Source organism: Oncorhynchus keta, chromosome 27 (genome assembly GCF_023373465.1).
Source record: "Oncorhynchus keta strain PuntledgeMale-10-30-2019 chromosome 27, Oket_V2, whole genome shotgun sequence".
Classification (NCBI taxonomy): Eukaryota; Metazoa; Chordata; class Actinopteri; order Salmoniformes; family Salmonidae; genus Oncorhynchus; species Oncorhynchus keta.
In genome coordinates, this window is record NC_068447.1 from 12,973,600 (window position 1) to 12,992,611 (window position 19,012).

Sequence of the window (19,012 nt, forward strand, 5' to 3'; positions counted from 1 at the left end):
AAATGTTGGCAACCAGGAAATGGCAGAGTGATTTCTACACATTGTGCCTTTAAAGTCTCATAGGGCCTGATAGGGCTTAAATACTATGCATAAATCCCTCCACTATCTCACTCTGCTCTCTTCCTGACAGAGATGAAGGCCGTCAAGAGCTATGCCCGTAACCGTTCTGCCCGCTCTGTGGAGATGGAGATAGGAGGGGAACTGTATGCTGTAGACTTGGGGGATGGCTACCAGCCTGTACTGGCCCCCAGGAACCTCAGCGAGGCTGGGGCCCCGGGGCCACTCGACGACACTGAGGACGACTTCAGTGGCATGGGGTTCACCATCAGTCCCAGGACTAGCAGCAACAGTCTGGCTATAGTACCTTCTGACATCAAAGTCACACACAGGTCAGGGAGTGTGTTGAGGTTCTATGTGGATGGGTGGGTGTGTTTGTACTGTGTTAGTACTGCATGTTGAATGTGTTGCTAGTACTGCATGTTGAAATTGTTGCTAGTACTGCATGTTGAATGTGTTGAAGGAGTACTATGCCGAAATCCCTCCGCCACTTCCTGGTTGCTGAATTTCGAATAGTTCACCTAACTTAACACAAAACGTAAAGTGTAGACAAGGGCTATTCGGTTATTCCTTTCAATTATACACTGCTCAAAAAAATAAAGGGAACACTTAAACAACACAATGTAACTCCAAGTCAATCACACTTCTGTGAAATCAAACTGTCCACTTAGGAAGCAACATTGATTGACAATAAATTTCACATGCTGTTGTGCAAATGGAATAGACAACAGGTGGAAATTATAGGCAATTTAGCAAGATACCCCCAATAAAGGAGTGGTTCTGCAGGTGGGGACCACAGACCACTTCTCAGTTCCTATGCTTCCTGGCTGATGTTTTGGTCACTTTTGAATGCTGGCGGTGCTTTCACTCTAGTGGTAGCATGAGACGGAGTCTACAACCCACACAGGTGGCTCAGGTAGTGCAGCTCATCCAGGATGGCACATCAATGTGAGCTGTGGCAAGAAGGTTTTCTGTGTCTGTCAGCGTAGTGTCCAGAGCATGGAGGCGCTACCAGGAGACAGGCCAGTACATCAGGAGACGTGGAGGAGGCCGTAGGAGGGCAACAACCCAGCAGCAGGACCGCTACCTCCGCCTTTGTGCAAGGAGGAGCAGGAGGAGCACTGCCAGAGCCCTGCAAAATGACCTCCAGCAGGTCACAAATGTGCATGTGCTGCTCAAACGGTCAGAAACAGACTCCATGAGGGTGGTATGAGGGCTCCCACAGGTGGCGGTTGTGCTTACAGCCCAACACCGTGCAGGACGTTTGGCATTTGCCAGAGAACACCAAGATTGGCAAATTCGCCACTGGCGCCCTGTACTCTTCACAAATGAAAGCATGTTCACACTGGGCACATGTGACAGTCTGGAGACGCCGTGGAGAACGTTCTGCTGCCTGCAACATCCTCCAGCATGACCGGTTTGGCGGTGGGTCAGTCATGGTGTGTGGTGGCATTTCTTTGGGGGGTGAGATCCTCAGACCCCTTGTGAGACCATATGCTGGTGCAGTTGGCCCTGGGTTCCTCCCAATGCAAGACAATGCTAGACAATGTTTCCTCCCAATGCAAGACAATGCTAGACCTCATGTTTATTTTTATTTTTTATTTTACCTTTATTCAACTAGGCAAGTCAGTTAAGAACAAATTCTTATTTTCAATGACAGCCTAGGAACAGTGGGTTAACTGCCTGTTCAGGGGCAGAACGACATATTTGTACCTTGTCAGCTCGGGGGTTTGAACTTGCAACCTTCCGGTTACTGGTCCAACGCTCTAACCACTAGGCTGGAGTGTGTCAGCAGTTCCTGCAAGAGGAAGGCATTGATGCTATGGACTGGCCCGCCTGTTCCCCAGACCTGAATCCAATTGAGCACATCTGGGACATCATGTCTCGCTCCATCCACCAACGCCACCTTGCACCACAGACTGTCCAGGAGTTGGTGGATGCTTTAGTCCAGGTCTGGGAGGAGATCCCTCAGGAGACCATCCGCCACCTCATCAGGAGCATGCCCAGGCGTTGTAGGGAGGTCATACAGGCACGTGGAGGCCACACACACTACTGAGCCCCATTTTGACTTGTTTTAAGGACATTACATTAAAGTTGGATCAGCCTGTAGTGTGGTTTTCCACTTTAATTTTGAGTGTGACTCCAAATCCAGACCTCTATGGGTTGATACATTTGATTTCCATTGATCATTTTTGTGTGATTTTGTTGTCAGCACATTCAACTATGTAAAGAAAAAAGTATTTAATAAGAATATTTCATTCATTCAGATGTAGGATGTGTTATTTTAGTGTTCCCTTTATTTGTTTTGAGCAGTGTATATAATAAGCTCTGGTGAGAGGAGCTCCTTACTAATTAGTGACCTTGATTCATCAATCTAGTACAAGGGAGGAGCAAAAACCTGCAGACACTCTGCCCTCCGTGGAATGAGTTTGACTCATGTGATGTAGAGCATTATTGTACAATTTAAACTGTTGTGAAATATATTTTCCATACCTCCATATTTGTACTTTCAGCTGTTTGAAGCTGGTGTACAAAACCAAAAGTAAATAACAAAAACTAAACTTAAAGTTACATATTTCAGCTTTAAAACTGCATGTTTAAATGTGTTGTTAATGCTACATTATTGTGTTGTCAGCTGGGCTAAATGCTCACTGTGTATCCTGTCCTCAGATGCTCCATCCTGGCCGATGACACAGTGAAGTGTGACACAGGGATCTATAAGTCTGTGCAGGCCTGGAAGGACCACAAACTCCACATCGACCATGAGGTAGGCCAGTCTTCTCAGCCACTCACATAACCCACATCGACCATGAGGTAGGCCAGTCTTCTCAGCCACTCACATAACCCACATCGACCATGAGGTAGGCCAGTCTTCTCAGCCACTCACATAACCCACATCGACCACAGGAGGCCAGTCTCATCAGCCACTCACATAACCCACATCGACCACATAACCCAGGCCAGTCTCATCAGCCACTCACATAACCCACATCGACCACGAGGCCAGTCTCATCAGCCACTCACATAACCCACATCGACCACGAGGCCAGCCTCAGCCACTATCAGCCACTCATCAGCCACTTGACCACGAGGCCAGTCTTATCAGCCAGTCTCATCAGCCACTCACATAACCCACATCGACCACAAGGCCAGCCTTATCAGCCACTCACATTGACCACGAGGCCAGTCTCATCAGCCACTCACATAACCCACATCAGCCACCACATAACCCACATCGGGCCAGTCTCATCAGCCACTCACATAACCCACATCGACCACGAGGCCAGTCTTATCAGCCACTCACATAACCCAGGCCAGTCTCATCAGCCACTCACGTAACCCACATCGACCACGAGGCCAGTCTCATCAGCCACTCACATAACCCACATCGACCACGAGGCCAGTCTCATCAGCCACTCACATAACCCACATCGACCACGAGGCCAGTCTCATCAGCCACTCACATAACCCACATCGACCACGAGGCCAGTCTCATCAGCCACTCACATAACCCACATCGACCACGAGGCCAGTCTCATCAGCCACTCACATAACCCACATAGACCACGAGGCCAGTCTCATCAGCCACTCACATAACCCACATAGACCACGAGGCCAGTCTTATCAGCCACTCACATAACCCACATATGACTGTAACGGCGTTCTTTTGTCGAAAGAGAGTTGGACCGAAATGCAGCGTGGTGGTTACTCATGTCTTTAATGTAGAAGAGCGATACATGAAATAACTTAATAAATATACAAAACAACAAAACGAAACGTGAAAACCTATACAGCCTGTCTGGTGAACACTAACACAGAGACAGGAAGAATCACCCATCACACACGGACCGAGTGGCGTGGTAACAGGCATCGACAGCAGGAGCAGCGAAAGGAGGATGAATTGTTCGGAGAAGGACCCTGGGATCAGCCGGGAGAATATCGCCACCGCCCCCAAAGAAGAACTGGAGGCGGCGAGAGCTGAGAGACGCTGGTATGAGGAGAAACAACAGCGGCAGCAGGAGCTACAATATCGGGACTATACGACGTGGGAAGAAATAGACAGGTGGGCGGTCGACCCAGAGAGAGTGCCGGAGCCCGCCTGGGATTCGCTGGAGCAGTGCGAAGAGGGCTATAGGAGAACACGCCACTCAGTTGGAGAGACAATCACGACGGCGCAGAAGAAAGCCCGTGAGTCAGCCCCAAAAATGTATTGGGGGGGCTCAGAGGGAGAGTGGCAGAGTCAGGAGACAGACCTGAGCCAACTCTCCTTGTTAATCGTGAGGAGCCAAGGAGGAGACCAGAACCAGAGCCGGTGTTAGAGGTGAGCGAAGCAGAGACTGTGAAGGAGTTAATGGGGAAAGTGGAGTGGAGAGTAATGAGGGAGTTGCTAGCTTGTTGCTTTAGGTACAAGATTCATCCGACGGAGCGTGTCGGGGATTTGATGGCACCTGGGTCAGCGCTCCATACTCGTCCTGAGGTGCGTGTTAGTCGGCTGGTGAAAAATGTGCTAGCCTCACGCACTAGGCCTCCTGTGTACCTACCTATCCTTGCACGTCCTGTGCCAGTCCTGCTCTCAGGCTCTCCAGTACACCTTCACGGTCCAGTCCATCCATAGCCACCTCCACACACCAGTCCTCCGGTAGCAGCTCCCCGCACCAGGCTTCCTGTGCGTGTCCTCGATCCAGTACCACCAGTTCCAGCACCACGCACCAGGCCTTCAGTGCGCCTCGCCTGTTCAGCACAGCCACAGTCTTCCTTTCCTCCTGCGCTGTCGGAGTCTCCCGCCTGTTCAGCGCTTCCAGAGCCTTCCTCCTCTACAGCGCTGCCGGAGCCTCCTGCCTGTTCGGAGAAGCCTGAGCTGCCAGACTGCATGGAGCAGCCAGAGCTGCCAGTCTGCATAGAGCAGCCAGAGCTGCCAGTCTACATGGAGCAGCCAGAGCTGTCAGCCCGCATGGAGCAGCCTGAGCTGTCAGTCTGCATGGAGCAGCCTGAGCTGTCAGTCTGCATGGAGCATCCAGAGCTGCCAGTCTGCCTGGAGCAGCCAGAGCGGCCAGTCTGCATGGAGCAGCCAGAGCTGCCAGTCTGCATGGAGCAGCCAGAGCTGCCAGTCTGCATGGAGCAGCCAGAGCTGCCAGTCTGCATGGAGCAGCCAGAGCTGCCAGTCTGCATGGAGCAGCCAGAGCTGTCAGTCTGCATGGAGCAGCCAGAGCTGTCAATCTACATGGAGCAGCCAGAGCTGTCAGCCCGCATGGAGCAGCCTGAGCTGTCAGTCTGCATGGAGCAGCCTGAGCTGTCAGTCTGCATGGAGCATCCAGAGCTGCCAGTCTGCATGGAGCAGCCAGAGCGGCCAGTCTGCATGGAGCAGCCAGAGCTGCCAGTCTGCATGGAGCAGCCAGAGCTGCCAGTCTGCATGGAGCAGCCAGAGCTGTCAGTCTGCACAAAGCTGCCAGTCTGCATTGAGCAGCCAGAGCTGTCAATCTGCATGGAGCAGCCAGAGCTGCCAGTCTACATGGAGCAGCCAGAGCTGTCAGTCTGCATGGAGCAGCCAGAGCAGCTAGATCCGCCAGTCAGTCATGATCTTCCAGATCTGCCAGTCAACCAGATTCTTCCAGATCTGCCAGTCAACCAGTCTCTTCCAGATCTGCCAGTCAACCAGTCTCTTCCAGATCTGCCAGTCAACCAGAATCTTCCAGATCCGCCAGCCAGCCAGGATCTACCGGAGCCTACTACCTGCCTGAGCTTCATCTCAGTACTGGGCTTCCTCTCAGTACTGGGCTTCCTCTCAGTACTGGGTTTTCTCTCAGTACTGGGCTTTCTCTCAGGCCCGGGCTTCTCCTCAGTCCCGGGCTTCCCCTCAGTCCCGAGCTTCCCCTCAGTCCCGAGCTTCCCCTCAGTCCCGAGCTGCCTCAGTCCCGAGCTGCCCCTCAGTCACGAGCTGCCCCTCAGTTCAGTGGGATTCTGGGTGAGGACTATTAGGCCATGGTCGGCGGCGAGGGTGGATTATCCCAGGACGCGAAGGGGAGGAACTATGACATTAATGGAGTGGGGTCCACGTCCCGAACCGGAGCCGCCACCATGGACAGACGCCCACCCGGACCCTCCCTATGGTTTTGAGGTGCGTCCGGGAGTCCGCACCTTAGGGGGGGGTTCTGTCACGCCTTGGTCATAGTATTTTGTGTTTTCGTTATATATTTGGTCAGGCCAGGGTGTGACATGGGTTTAAATGTTGTATTTCGTATTGGGGTTTTGTAGGCATTGGGATTGCGGCTGATTAGGGGTGTAGCTTAGGTTTGGCTGCCTGAGACGGTTCTCAATCAGAGTCGGGTGATTCTTGTTGTCTCTGATGGGGAACCATATTTAGGTAGCCGGGGTTTCACTGTGTACTTCGTGGGTGATTGTTCCTGTCTCTGTGTTAGTGTTCACCAGACAGGCTGTATAGGTTTTCACGTTTCGTTTTGTTTTGTTGTTTTGTATATGTATTAAGTTATTTCATGTATCGCTCTTCTACATTAAAGACATGAGTAACCACCACGCTGCATTTCGGTCCGACTCTCTTTCGACAAACGAACGCCGTTACAATGACCACAAAACAATGATGCTTTATTTCTCAATGCAGTTGATCTTCTGTGGTCACATAATAGCTGCTAATGAAATCATTGATTGTATAATTATGAGTTGGTTGAACGGGTGGTACTGGGACTCGAATCCACTATCTTAGCTTTACAAGCACCATGCTCTAACAACTCAGCTGTAGAGGACCACATCATTGTGTTGTGACATTTCTCTGTCTAATCTAATGTACTACCTAATCTAATGTCCTGCCGATCTCTCAGATTGAGACCCTGCAGACCAAGATCAAGAACCTGAGAGAAGTCAGGGGTCATCTGAAGAAGGCCCGCCCAGAGGAGTGTGACTGTCTCCGCTACATGTAAAGAGAGAACATCTCCTCTCCTCTCCTCTCCTCTCCTCTCCTCCCTCCCATCTCCTCTCCTCTCCTCTCTTCCCCTTCCTCTCCTCTCTTCCCCTTCCCTCTCCCCTCTTCTCTCTTCCCCTCTCCTCTCCTCCCCTCCCCACTCCTCTCCTCTCCTCCGCTCTCCTCTCCTCTCCTCTCCTCTCTTCCCCTTCCCTCTCCCCTCTTCTCCTCTCCCCCTCCCCTCTCTTCTCCTCCCCTCTCCTCTATTCCCCTTCCCTCTCCTCTCTTCTCTTCCCCTCTCCCCCCCCCTCTCCTCTCTTCCCCTCTCCTCTTCTCTCTTCCCCTTTCCTCTCTTCTCCTCCCCTCTCCTCTCTTCCCCTCTCCTCTCTTTCCCTCTCCTCTCCTCTCCTCTCCTCTCTTCCCCTCTCCTCTCTTCCCCTCTCATCTCTTCTCCTCCCCTCTCCTCTCTTCCCCTCTCCTCTTCTCTCTTCCCCTCTCCTCTCCTCTTTTCTCCTCCCCTCTCCTCTCTTCCCCTCTCCTCTCTTTCCCTCTCCTCTCCTCTCCTTTCTTCCTCTCTCCTCCCCTCTTCTCCCCTCCCCTCTGCTCCCTTCTCCTCTCCTCTCCTCCCCTCTCATCTCCTCCCCTCTCCTCTCATCTGCTCCCCTCTTCTCTCCTCTTCTCAATCCACAGTTTACGTTGCTCAACTGATTTCTTACAAATCCCCACACACTAAATGCCAGCATTACATTACAGTGACTCTACCACTCAAATAGCTTTTCTTCAGACCCCCTGTGGTTCTCCCTGCAGATATTTATACTAAATGCTGATAATGTGAATATCTGTGTGTGTTTCAGCTACCAGTCTAAGTACAAGAGTAAGCTTAGGCACAAAGGAAGCAGCATTCACCCATTCAGGTAAGGGGTTTGTGTTGTTTATCATGTGTGTCCTTCCGATAAGAAAGAGATGTGAACTCTAGGTGTTCTTATGAACTCTATGTGTAATGATTGTATATCTACAATATACTGTATGTATGTATGTGTGACTATTTCATTGTGTGTGTGTGTGTGTGTGTGTGTGTGTGTGTGTGTGTGTGTGTGTGTGTGTGTGTGTGTGTGTGTGTGTGTGTGTGTGTGTGTGTGTGTGTGTGTGTGTGTGTGTGTGTGTGTGATGTCATCAGGAAGGGTCAGGATAAGGATAACAAGGCGTGGCTGCTGAAGGACCAGAAGAGGAGGAAGAAGATGAGGAAGCTGCTGAAACGTCTGAGGAACAACGACACCTGTAGCATGCCTGGTCTAACCTGCTTCACCCACGACAACCAGCACTGGCAGACCGCCCCCTTCTGGACAAGTAAGACCCTGTACACACACACGCACACATATACACATGCACACACACTAGCACCGACTATTCTCTCTGTCTGCAGTGGGTCCATTCTGTGCCTGCACCAGTGCCAACAACAACACCTACTGGTGCGTGAGGACCATCAACGAAACTCACAACTTCCTGTTCTGTGAGTTTGCGACTGGCTTCCTGGAGTACTTTGACCTCAACACAGATCCCTACCAGGTCAGTGCTCCTCCTCACCGCTATCACTCACTCCTCTGTAAGACTGTAACAGAGTAATACATTTAGAATATCGCTCTGATTCTAGAATATCATTCTGATTCTAATTACACAGCATTATTTAAATATCCCCCATGTCATGTTAATGGGGATCTATCATGACTGTTATAGAATGTTGTAGTGTCATGTTAATTGGGTTCTAACATGACTGCTATAGAATGTTGAAGTGTCATGTTAATGGGGTTCTAACATGACTGTTATAGAATGTTGTAGTGTCATGTTAATGGGGTTCTAGCATGGCTGCTAAAGAATGTTGTAGTGTCATGTTAATGGGGTTCTAACATGACTGTTATAGAATGTTGTTGTGTCATGTTAATGGGGTTCTAACATGGCTGCTAAAGAATGTTGTAGTGTCATGTTAATGGGGTTCTAACATGGCTGTTAAAGAATGTTGTAGTGTCATGTTAATGGGGTTCTAAGACTATTATATAATGTTGTAGCGTCATGTTAATGGGGTTCTAACAACTGTTTCTAACATGGAATGTTGTGTCAGTGTCATGTTAATGGGGTTCTAACATGACTGTTATAGAATGTTGTAGTGTCATGTTAATGGGGTTCTATCATGACTGTTATAGAATGTTGTAGTGTCATGTTAATGGGGTTCTAACATGACTGTTATAGAATGTTGTATTGTCATGTTAATGGGGTTCTAACATGACTGTTATAGAATGTTGTAGTGTCATGTTAATGGGGTTCTAACATGACTGTTATAGAATGTTGTAGTGTCATGTTAATGGGGTTCTATCATGACTGTTATAGAATGTTGTAGTGTCATGTTAATGGGGTTCTAACATGACTGTTATAGAATGTTGTAGTGTCATGTTAATGGGGTTCTAACATGACTGTTATAGAATGTTGTAGTGTCATGTTAATGGGGTTCTAACATGACTGTTATAGAATGTTGTTGTGTCATGTTAATGAAGAGTTAGCACGGCTGTTTTAGAATGCTGTAGTGTCATGTTAATGGGGTTCTAACATGACTGTTATAGAATGTTGTAGTGTCATGTTAATGGGGTTCTAACATGACTGTTATAGAATGTTGTAGTGTCATGTTAATGGGGTTCTAACATGACTGTTATAGAATGTTGTAGTGTCATGTTAATGGGGTTCTAACATGACTGTTATAGAATGTTGTAGTGTCATGTTAATGGGGTTCTAACATGACTGTTATAGAATGTTGTAGTGTCATGTTAATGTGTTCTAACATGACTGTTATAGAATGTTGTTGTGTCATGTTAATGAAGAGTTAGCACGGCTGTTTTAGAATGTTGTAGTGTCATGTTAATGGGGTTCTAACATGACTGTTACAGAATGTCGTAGTGTCATGTTAATGGGGTTCTAACATGGCTGTTATAGAATGTCGTAGTGTCATGTTAATGCATCGTAATGCAGAAACAAGTGGGGCCAGGTTAGGGGAACAGGAGGAAACGTCCCAACTCTGTAGACACGGCTCTGGTTCCTGACATTATCTAGCCTGTAGCCCTGTCTTCAAGATGGCACACTGAAAACAATCTGTTGTATAACAGCTGGAGATGCTCTTATGAATTCATGTTCAAATATGTATGAAGACCAGCATCATTCCTCTCTCTCTCTGTATCTCTGTCTGTCTGTGCAGCTGATGAATGCTGTGAACACGCTGGACCGAACCGTTCTAAATCAGCTCCACGTTCAACTCATGGAGCTCCGCAGCTGCAAGGGCCACAAGCAGTGCAACCCCCGTACCCGCAACCTGGAGCTGGGTGAGTTCCTCTAACACACGCACACACACATACGCACGCACACACACGCACACACGCACGAACACGCACGCACACGCACGCACACGCACGCACACACACACACGCACGCACGCGCACACACACACACACAAATAATATCTCAGGTTGTTGCGGGTTGTCACTACAGAAGAATGATCTCTGTTTTCTATCCTCATCACCATCATCCTCTCCACCAAACCCAAGTCCTGCCTTGCTTTGTGTTCTTGTTTTCACCATGCAATACCTCTCATGTATCAATTCTATTACTGCATCTTAAACGACTACAACCACTCAGTCTGGAATGATCTCTGTTCCTTTTAATGAAGGCCGATTCAGTTGAAAGTCGTTTCATGCTCTTTTTTTGTTGTTTCTTTAACACTATTTGAATTTCAGACACCATTTTGATTTTTAAAAACAACTGCTCTTTCTATCCCCCCCCCCCCCTCAACACAGAGTTACACCTACATGGCTTAACGAGGTCTCTATGCCTTAATTGATAGGAATCTGTTCCTGTATTCTCTAACCACTGCTATTGTCTCTTCTTCAGGAGGTAAAGAGCGAAGCATCTTTGATGAATACAGGTATCTTTACTCATTGACATAAACACCACTCTGCACTTAACTATTTATTAGGTATTAGCACTAAACTCAGCAAAAAAAGAAACCTCACACTGTCAACTGCGTTTATTTTCATCAAACTTAACGTGTAAATATTTGTATGAACATAAGATTCAACAACTGTGGCATAAAGTGAACAGGTTCCACAGATGTGACTAACAGAAATTGAATAATGTGTCCCTGATCAAAGCGGGGGTCAAAATCAAAAGTAACTGGTGTGGCCACCAGCTGCATTAAGTACTGCAGTGCATCTCCTCCTCATGGACTGCACCAGATTTGCCAGTTCTTGTTGTGAGATGTTACCCCACTATTCCACCAAGGCACCTGCAAGATCCTGGACATTTCTGGGGGGAATGGTCCTAGCCTCACCCTCCGATCCAACAGGTCCCAGATGTGCTCAATGGGATTGAGATCCGGGCTCTTCACTGGCCATGGCAGAACACTGACATTCCTGTCTGGCAGGAAATCACACACAGAACGAGCAGTATGGCTGGTGGCATTGTCATGGTGGAGGGTCATGTCAGCATTGAGATCGCCTGCAATGACAACAAGCTCAGTCCGATGATGCTGTGACACACCGCCCCAGACCATGACGGACCCTCCACTCCAAATCAATCCCGCTCCAGAGTACAGGCCTCGGGGTAAAGCTCATTCCCTCGACAATAAACGCAAATCTGACCATCACCCCCGGTGAGACAAAACCGCGACTCGTCAGTGAAGAGCACTTTTTGCCAGTCCTGTCTGGTCCAGCGACGGTGGGTTTGTGCCCATAGGCAACGCTGTTGCCGGTGATGTCTGGTGAGGACCTGCCTTACAACAGGCCTACAAGCCCTCAGTACAGCCTCTCTCAGCCTACTGCGGACAGTCTGAGCACTGATGGAAGGATTGTGTGTTCCTGGTGTAACTCTGCAGTTGTTGTTGCCATCCTGTACCTGTCCCGCAGGTGTAATGTTTGGATGTACCGATGCTGTGCAGGTGTTATTACACTTGGTCTGCCATTGCGAAGACGATCAGCTGTCTGTCCTGTCTCACAGTACGGACATTGCAATTTATTGCCCTGGCCACGTCTGCAGTCATCATGCCTCATTGCAGCGTGCCTAAGGCATGTTCACGCAGATACGCAGGGACCCTGGGCATCTTTCTTTTGGAGTTTTTCAGTGTCAGTAGAAAGGCCTCTTTAGTGTCCTAAGTTGTCATAACTGTGACCTTAATTGCCTACCGTCTGTAAGCTGTTGGTGTCTTAACGACCGATCCACAGGTGCATGTTCATTAATTGTTTATGGGTCATTGAACAAACATGGGAAACAGTGTTTAAACCCTTTACAATGAAGATCTGTGAAGTCATTTGAATTTTAACTAATTATCTTTGAAAGACAGGGGCCTGAAAAAGGTTTGTTTCTTTTTTTGCTGAGTTTATATAAAATGAATATAAACATTCCTAAAAGATAGTTGACTATCTACTTGGCCTGGAATACGTTGACAGAATACACAACACTTAGAAAGTACCTAGAGATTGTGTATATGGGCGACGTGTGGGGCGACGTGTGGGGCGACGTGAGGAGCGAAGTGTGGACGTCACAGGAGGTTGGTGGCTCCTTTTTTGGGGAGGACGGGCTCGTGGTAATGGCTGGAGTGGCATCAGTGGACTGTCATAAAACACACAGGTTTTCTATGTGTCTGATGCCATTCCATTTGCTCCGTTCCGGACATTATTATGAGCCCTCCTTCCTTCAGCAGCCTCCTGTGCTGGAGGTGCGATTGAGAGTGTGTTTTTTGGTGTTCCCTTTCTCTCCTCTCTTTCTCTCTCTCTCTCTCTCTCTTTCTCTCTTTCTTTCTTTCTTTCTTTCTTTCTTTCTCTCTTGTTTTTCCTTTGCATGACTTCTGGTTTGGGGGATTTGCACTGAGCACTTTTCTAACCCTGGGGAGTACTCAGTGTATGCTTCACTGTCTCTACACTCCTTCTAACTGAGGTTGGGAGAAGGTTGAGGGCTTATTTTCTTCTGCTTGAACGGGCTGAATAACAGTCTATCTTATTGCTGCTTGTGCATCAGGCAGTTTCAACGCAGAAAGTGGCCAAAAGTGAAGATACCCACCTCCAAATCACTGTGAGTCTGGAACTTCACAATGCCACCAAACAGTCACCTCTTAACAGTCACCTCTAACAGTCTCCTCTAACAGTCTCCTCTAACAGTCATCTCTAACAGTCTCCTCTAACAGTCTCCTCTAACAGTCTCCTCTAACAGTCACCTCTAACAGTCTCCTCTAACAGTCTCCTCTAACAGTCTCCTCTAACAGTCACCTCTAACAGTCACCTCTAACAGTCACCTAACAGTCAACAGTCACCTCTAACAGTCATCTCTAACAGTCTCCTCTAACAGTCTCCTCTAACAGTCTCCTCTAACAGTCTCCTCTAGTCACCTCTAACAGTCACCTCTAACAGTCATCTCTAACAGTCTCCTCTAACAGTCTCCTCTAACAGTCTCCTCTAACAGTCTCCTCTAACAGTCTCCTCTAACAGTCTCCTCTAACAGTCTCCTCTAACAGTCACCTCTAACAGTCTCCTCTAACAGTCTCCTCTAACAGTCTCCTCTAACAGTCTCCTCTAACAGTCTCCTCTAACAGTCTCCTCTAACAGTCTCCTCTAACAGTCATCTCTAACAGTCTCCTCTAACAGTCTCCTCTAACAGTCTCCTCTAACAGTCTCCTCTAACAGTCTCCTCTAACAGTCACCTCTAACAGTCTCCTCTAACAGTCTCCTCTAACTTGTTTTTTCTTCCCCTCTTTTGTTCCTCTTTCATTTCGTTAGTTTTTTCAACTCTGGGGTTTTCCAGGCTTGCCTGCTGCTCTCTGCTAGTTCTAATTAATAACCATGACTGTCTCACTCTCCTGTCTGTTTCACTCTCCTGTCTGTCTCACTCTCCTGTCTGTCGCTATGAATGGATATAATTCTAACCTGCAAGGTTTAGGCAGCTCACATCTCATACTGTCCTGTTGCTTGTCACCTGTAGAGGGCGCCATCCACCCCCACCGCCCAGCACATCTGCCTTAGTCATCTAATCATCTCTACCTGTAGAGGGCGCCATCCACCGCCCAGCACATCTGCCTTAGTCATCTAATCATTTCTACCTGTAGAGGGCGCCATCCACCCCCACTGCCCAGCGCATCTGCCTTAGTCATCTAATCATCTCTACCTGTAGAGGGCGCCATCAACCGGCCAGCGCATCTGCCTTAGCCATCTAATCATCTCTACCTGTAGAGGGCGCCATCCACAGCCCAGCGCATCTGCCTTAGTCATCTAATCATCTCTACCTGTAGAGGGCGCCATCCACCGCCCAGCACATCTGCCTTAGTCATCTAATCATCTCTACCTGTAGAGGGCGCCATCCACCGCCCAGCACATCTGCCTTAGTCATCTAATCATCTCTACCTGTAGAGGGCGCCATCCACCGCCCAGCACATCTGCCTTAGTCATCTAATCATCTCTACCTGTAGAGGGCGCCATCCACCGCCCAGCACATCTGCCTTAGTCATCTAATCATCTCTACCTGTAGAGGGCGCCATCCACCGCCCAGCACATCTGCCTTAGTCATCTAATCATCTCTACCTGTAGAGGGCGCCATCCACCCCCACCGCCCAGCACATCTGCCTTAGTCATCTAATCATCTCTACCTTTAGAGGGCGCCATCCACCGGCCAGCGCATCTGCCTTAGTCATCTAATCATCTCTACCTTTAGAGGGCGCCATCCACCCCCACTGCCCAGCGCATCTGCCTTAGTCATCTAATCATCTCTACCTGTAGAGGGCGCCATCCACCCCCACTGCCCAGCACATCTGCCTTAGTCATCTAATCATCTCTACCTGTAGAGGGCGCCATCCACCCCCACTGCCCAGCACATCTGCCTTAGTCATCTAATCATCTCTACCTGTAGAGGGCGCCATCCACCCCCACTGCCCAGCGCATCTGCCTTAGTCATCTAATCATCTCTACCTGTAGAGGGCGCCATCCACCCCACTGCCCAGCACATCTGCCTTAGTCATCTAATCATCTCTACCTGTAGAGGGCGCCATCCACCCCCACTGCCCAGCACATCTGCCTTAGTCATCTAATCATCTCTACCTGTAGAGGGCGCCATCCACCCCCACTGCCCAGCGCATCTGCCTTAGTCATCTAATCATCTCTACCTGTAGAGGGCGCCATCCACCGCCCAGCACATCTGCCTTAGTCATCTAATCATCTCTACCTGTAGAGGGCGCCATCCACCCCCACCGCCCAGCACATCTGCCTTAGTCATCTAATCATCTCTACCTGTAGAGGGCGCCATCCACCCCCACCGCCCAGCACATCTGCCTTAGTCATCTAATCATCTCTACCTGTAGAGGGCGCCATCCACCCCCACCGCCCAGCGCATCTGCCTTAGTCATCTAATCATCTCTACCTGTAGAGGGCGCCATCCACCCCCACCGCCCAGCACATCTGCCTTAGTCATCTAATCATCTCTACCTGTAGAGGGCGCCATCCACCCCCACCGCCCAGCGCATCTGCCTTAGTCATCTAATCATCTCTACCTGTAGAGGGCGCCATCCACCCCCACCGCCCAGCGCATCTGCCTTAGTCATCTAATCATCTCTACCTGTAGAGGGCGCCATCCACCCCCACCGCCCAGCACATCTGCCTTAGTCATCTAATCATCTCTACCTGTAGAGGGCGCCATCCACCGCCCAGCGCATCTGCCTTAGTCATCTAATCATCTCTACCTGTAGAGGGCGCCATCCACCCCCACCGCCCAGCGCATCCGCCTTGGTTGACTCTCACTTTTCATAAGACTGCAGTGCCTCACAATGTCTCTCACTCTTTCTGATACTCTGCTGTCCATGTGTCTTGTCTGTTTCTCCATGTAGCTGCCTCATAAACTCGTGTGAATGTCAGAGAATGAACCCATTCAAGCATTCATATAGAATAGAATACTACTCTGTCCTGGGACCAGTTTACTGGGAGCAGTGTTCACGTGGTGGTGATGAGGAGAGTACAGACACAATGGGAGACAGAGGTTTGCTGTGGATGACACTGTTTTGTCTGTGTGATCTTGTCTCATCAGAGGACAGATTTGGGAAGGCTGGGAGGGATAGGGTCCAGGAGGCGACAGTGGCCCCGTCAGAAGCACCCAGTGCAGGAGGAACGGGAATGGACTGGTCAGAACTTGAACCCTTGTACAGACTTGACAAGCACGCGTACGATCTCAAACTCAATTTCAACGTCAGCCTGGACGACTGGGACAACTTTGACTGGACCGTGGACAGGATGTTCACGATGCTAGGCAACTTCAACCACCAGCCGAACGGGCGCCGCAGCAACTTGATTCCCGGGGAGGGTAGAGGAGGAAGAGACCACGCCCTGGTGTCCTCAACGGACCAATCAGCCTCAGCCATCTACCTGACCACCCTGGCCACTCCAGCTCTCCTGCTGAGAGAGGCTGCGGCCGAGGTCCTGAGGGAGGCGTTGGGGCTGAATGGAGGGGAGCACCGCTCTTCCTCCTCTTCCTCCTCCTCTTCCTGTCCTCCAGTCCTAGCTGAGGAGGGCTGCTCAGACTGGGACCACTCCCCACTTCTCCTCAACCAGTTAGGGGAGGAGGGCCCGCCTAGACTGCATGACGAGGATGAGGAGGGCAGGGATAGGGGTGATGAAGAGGAGGAGGAAGAGTTGTTTAGGAGACGGTCGGCCCGGTGGAGGCTGAACCATGCTCACTGTCAGTGCAGTGACTTTGTTCAGGAAGCTGAGAACGGGTTGCCTGTATGACTGCCTGTAAGACCCCTCTCTCACTCTGTCTCCCCTCCTCACCTGAGATTTTAGGGAGACTGAATCAGCACAATGTCACCTCTGGCCTGTCCACCACCCAGACCCGCTTCTCAACCTCCTCCTCCTCAGGCCACAGCAGCACTTCCTGGCTGATATGGGGATGAGCCTGTCCCTTTAATCAAGACTGCAATCCTCCAGTGCCCCAACCATATCCCAGGCCAGCAGACGGCCCACTGCTGGCCCCTTCCTGTAATACACCAACGGACTTCCCCAAGAGATTCTTTATGAGCGAACACAGCAGCAGCAGCCCATGATTAGTTATGAACGAACACAGCAGCAGCAGCCTATGATTCTTTATGAGCGAACACAGCAGCAGCAGCCCATGATTATTTATGAGCGAACACAGCAGCAGCAGCCCATGATTCTTTATGAGCGAACACAGCAGCAGCAGCCCATGATTCTTTATGAACGAACACAGCAGCAGCAGCCCATGATTAGTTATGAACGAACACAGCAGCAGCAGCCCATGATTCTTTATGAGCGAACACAGCAGCAGCAGCCCATGATTCTTTATGAGCGAACACAGCAGCAGCAGCCCATGATTCTTTATGAGCGAACACAGCAGCAGCAGCCCATGATTCTTTATGAGCGAACACAGCAGCAGCAGCCCATGATTCTTTATGAGCGAACACAGCAGCAGCAGCCCATGATTATTTTCCTAATGCAGGATGTTACTTTGCTTTGTTTTTTGTTTTTGGGGAGCTTTGGGAATATGAGAGGAAAATAAAATTGATTGTTTTTTGATATTCATTGATTCTTTGAAAAAGCAGCAGCAGCCCATGATTCTATATGTGCAGCAGACTTTGATTGTTCTTACTAATGGCAGTGCCCATGATTATTTATGGTGCTGGTTCAGCAGCAGCCCATGATTCTTTATGTGGCACATTGATTAGCAGCTTGATTTTTATGAACGAACACAGCAGCAGCAGCCCAGATTATTATGAAAACACTTAATTCTTTATGAGCAAACAGCAGCAGCAGCCCATGATTCTTTATGAACGAACACAGCAGCAGCAGCCCATGATTCTTTATGAACAACACAGCAGCAGCAGCCCATGATTGAGTTAGAGTGCTGTGCAGCAGCAGCTTGATTCTTTATGAGTTTGCAGCAGCAGCCCATGATCAAACCGAACACAGCAGCAGCAGCCGTGATTATTTTCCTAATGCAGGATGTTACTTTGCTTTGTTTTTTGTTTTTGGGGAGCTTTGGGAATATGAGAGGAAAATAAAATTGATTGTTTTTTGATATTCATTGGATTCTTTGAAAAAAGATTGTGTATTCTATATGTGTATTTGACTTTGTTTGTTCTTACTAATGGGTGTATTAATTGGTGCTGGTTCCACCCCCTGTGCTGACTACGTGTATGTGGCACATTGATTAAGGCTTTTTTTTAACCAATGTGTTACTAAGTCATTTTTGAAAACACTTAATTCCACAAAATGCAGATGATCAATTATGACGTTCAGTGATACACACACACACACACACACACACACTTTGAGTTAGAGTGCTGTGGAACTTGCCTTTGAGTTTGGTCGGTCAAACCGACACGAGGAGGCCGTGGTTAGGGTTGGAGTGCAGGTAGGAACTGGGACTACGTGTCATCGAAGTGCCGTAAGGGTTGGAGTGCAGGTAGGAACTGGGACTACGTGTCATTGAAGTGCCGTAAGGGTTGGAGGGCAGGTAGGAACTGGGACTACGTGTCATCGAAGTGCCGTAAGGGTTGGAGGGCAGGTAGGAACTGGGACTATGTGTCATCGAAGTGCAGTAAGGGTTGGAGTGCAGGTAGGAACTGGGACTACGTGTCATCGAAGTGCCGTAAGGGTTGGAGGGCAGGTAGGAACTGGGACTACGTGTCATTGAAGTGCCGTAAGGGTTGGAGGGCAGGTAGGAACTGGGACTACGTGTCATCGAAGTGCCGTAAGGGTTGGAGTGCAGGTAGGAACTGGGACTACGTGTCATCGAAGTGCCGTAAGGGTTGGAGGGCAGGTAGGAACTGGGACTACGTGTCATCGAAGTGCCGTAAGGGTTGGAGGGCAGGTAGGAACTGGGACTACGTGTCATCGAAGTGCCGTAAGGGTTGGAGGGCAGGTAGGAACTGGGACTACGTGTCATCGAAGTGCCGTAAGGGTTGGAGTGCAGGTAGGAACTGGGACTACGTGTCATTGAAGTGCCGTAAGGGTTGGAGGG

At 49.3% G+C, this 19,012-nt stretch overlaps 1 protein-coding gene and 2 long non-coding RNA genes across 28 annotated transcripts in view; 1 reads left to right on the plus strand and 2 right to left on the minus strand.

Moving 5' to 3' along the window:
- The window catches only part of LOC118360258 (extracellular sulfatase Sulf-2-like), a 94,463-nt gene extending 78,236 nt beyond the window's left edge, over positions 1-16,227 (plus strand). The window contains 10 exon segments of the mRNA XM_052481696.1: positions 131-389; positions 2,728-2,824; positions 6,891-6,985; positions 7,825-7,884; positions 8,148-8,317; positions 8,394-8,536; positions 10,209-10,332; positions 10,898-10,931; positions 13,019-13,072; positions 16,064-16,227. Coding sequence (XP_052337656.1) covers positions 131-389; positions 2,728-2,824; positions 6,891-6,985; positions 7,825-7,884; positions 8,148-8,317; positions 8,394-8,536; positions 10,209-10,332; positions 10,898-10,931; positions 13,019-13,072; positions 16,064-16,094 — 1,067 coding nt within the window. The 3' untranslated portion in view covers positions 16,095-16,227.
- On the minus strand, positions 13,084-13,966 carry LOC127912452 (uncharacterized). Of its 2 annotated transcripts, none has more exons than XR_008082791.1 (3): positions 13,698-13,966; positions 13,516-13,619; positions 13,084-13,227 (listed from the first exon to the last, which is right to left on the minus strand). It is a non-coding gene; the product is annotated as an uncharacterized LOC127912452 (long non-coding RNA). The 2 variants fall into 2 exon arrangements; XR_008082790.1 differs by having other exon boundaries at positions 13,084-13,253.
- On the minus strand, positions 13,996-16,068 carry LOC127912450 (uncharacterized). 25 transcript variants are annotated; one of them, XR_008082782.1, is made up of 6 exons: positions 15,469-16,068; positions 15,339-15,403; positions 15,020-15,084; positions 14,696-14,955; positions 14,094-14,571; positions 13,996-14,034 (listed from the first exon to the last, which is right to left on the minus strand). It is a non-coding gene; the product is annotated as an uncharacterized LOC127912450 (long non-coding RNA). The 25 variants fall into 25 exon arrangements; XR_008082772.1 differs by having other exon boundaries at positions 15,020-15,208; XR_008082783.1 differs by lacking the exon at positions 15,339-15,403 and having other exon boundaries at positions 15,534-16,068.
- Positions 16,228-19,012: the final 2,785 nt, after the last annotated feature.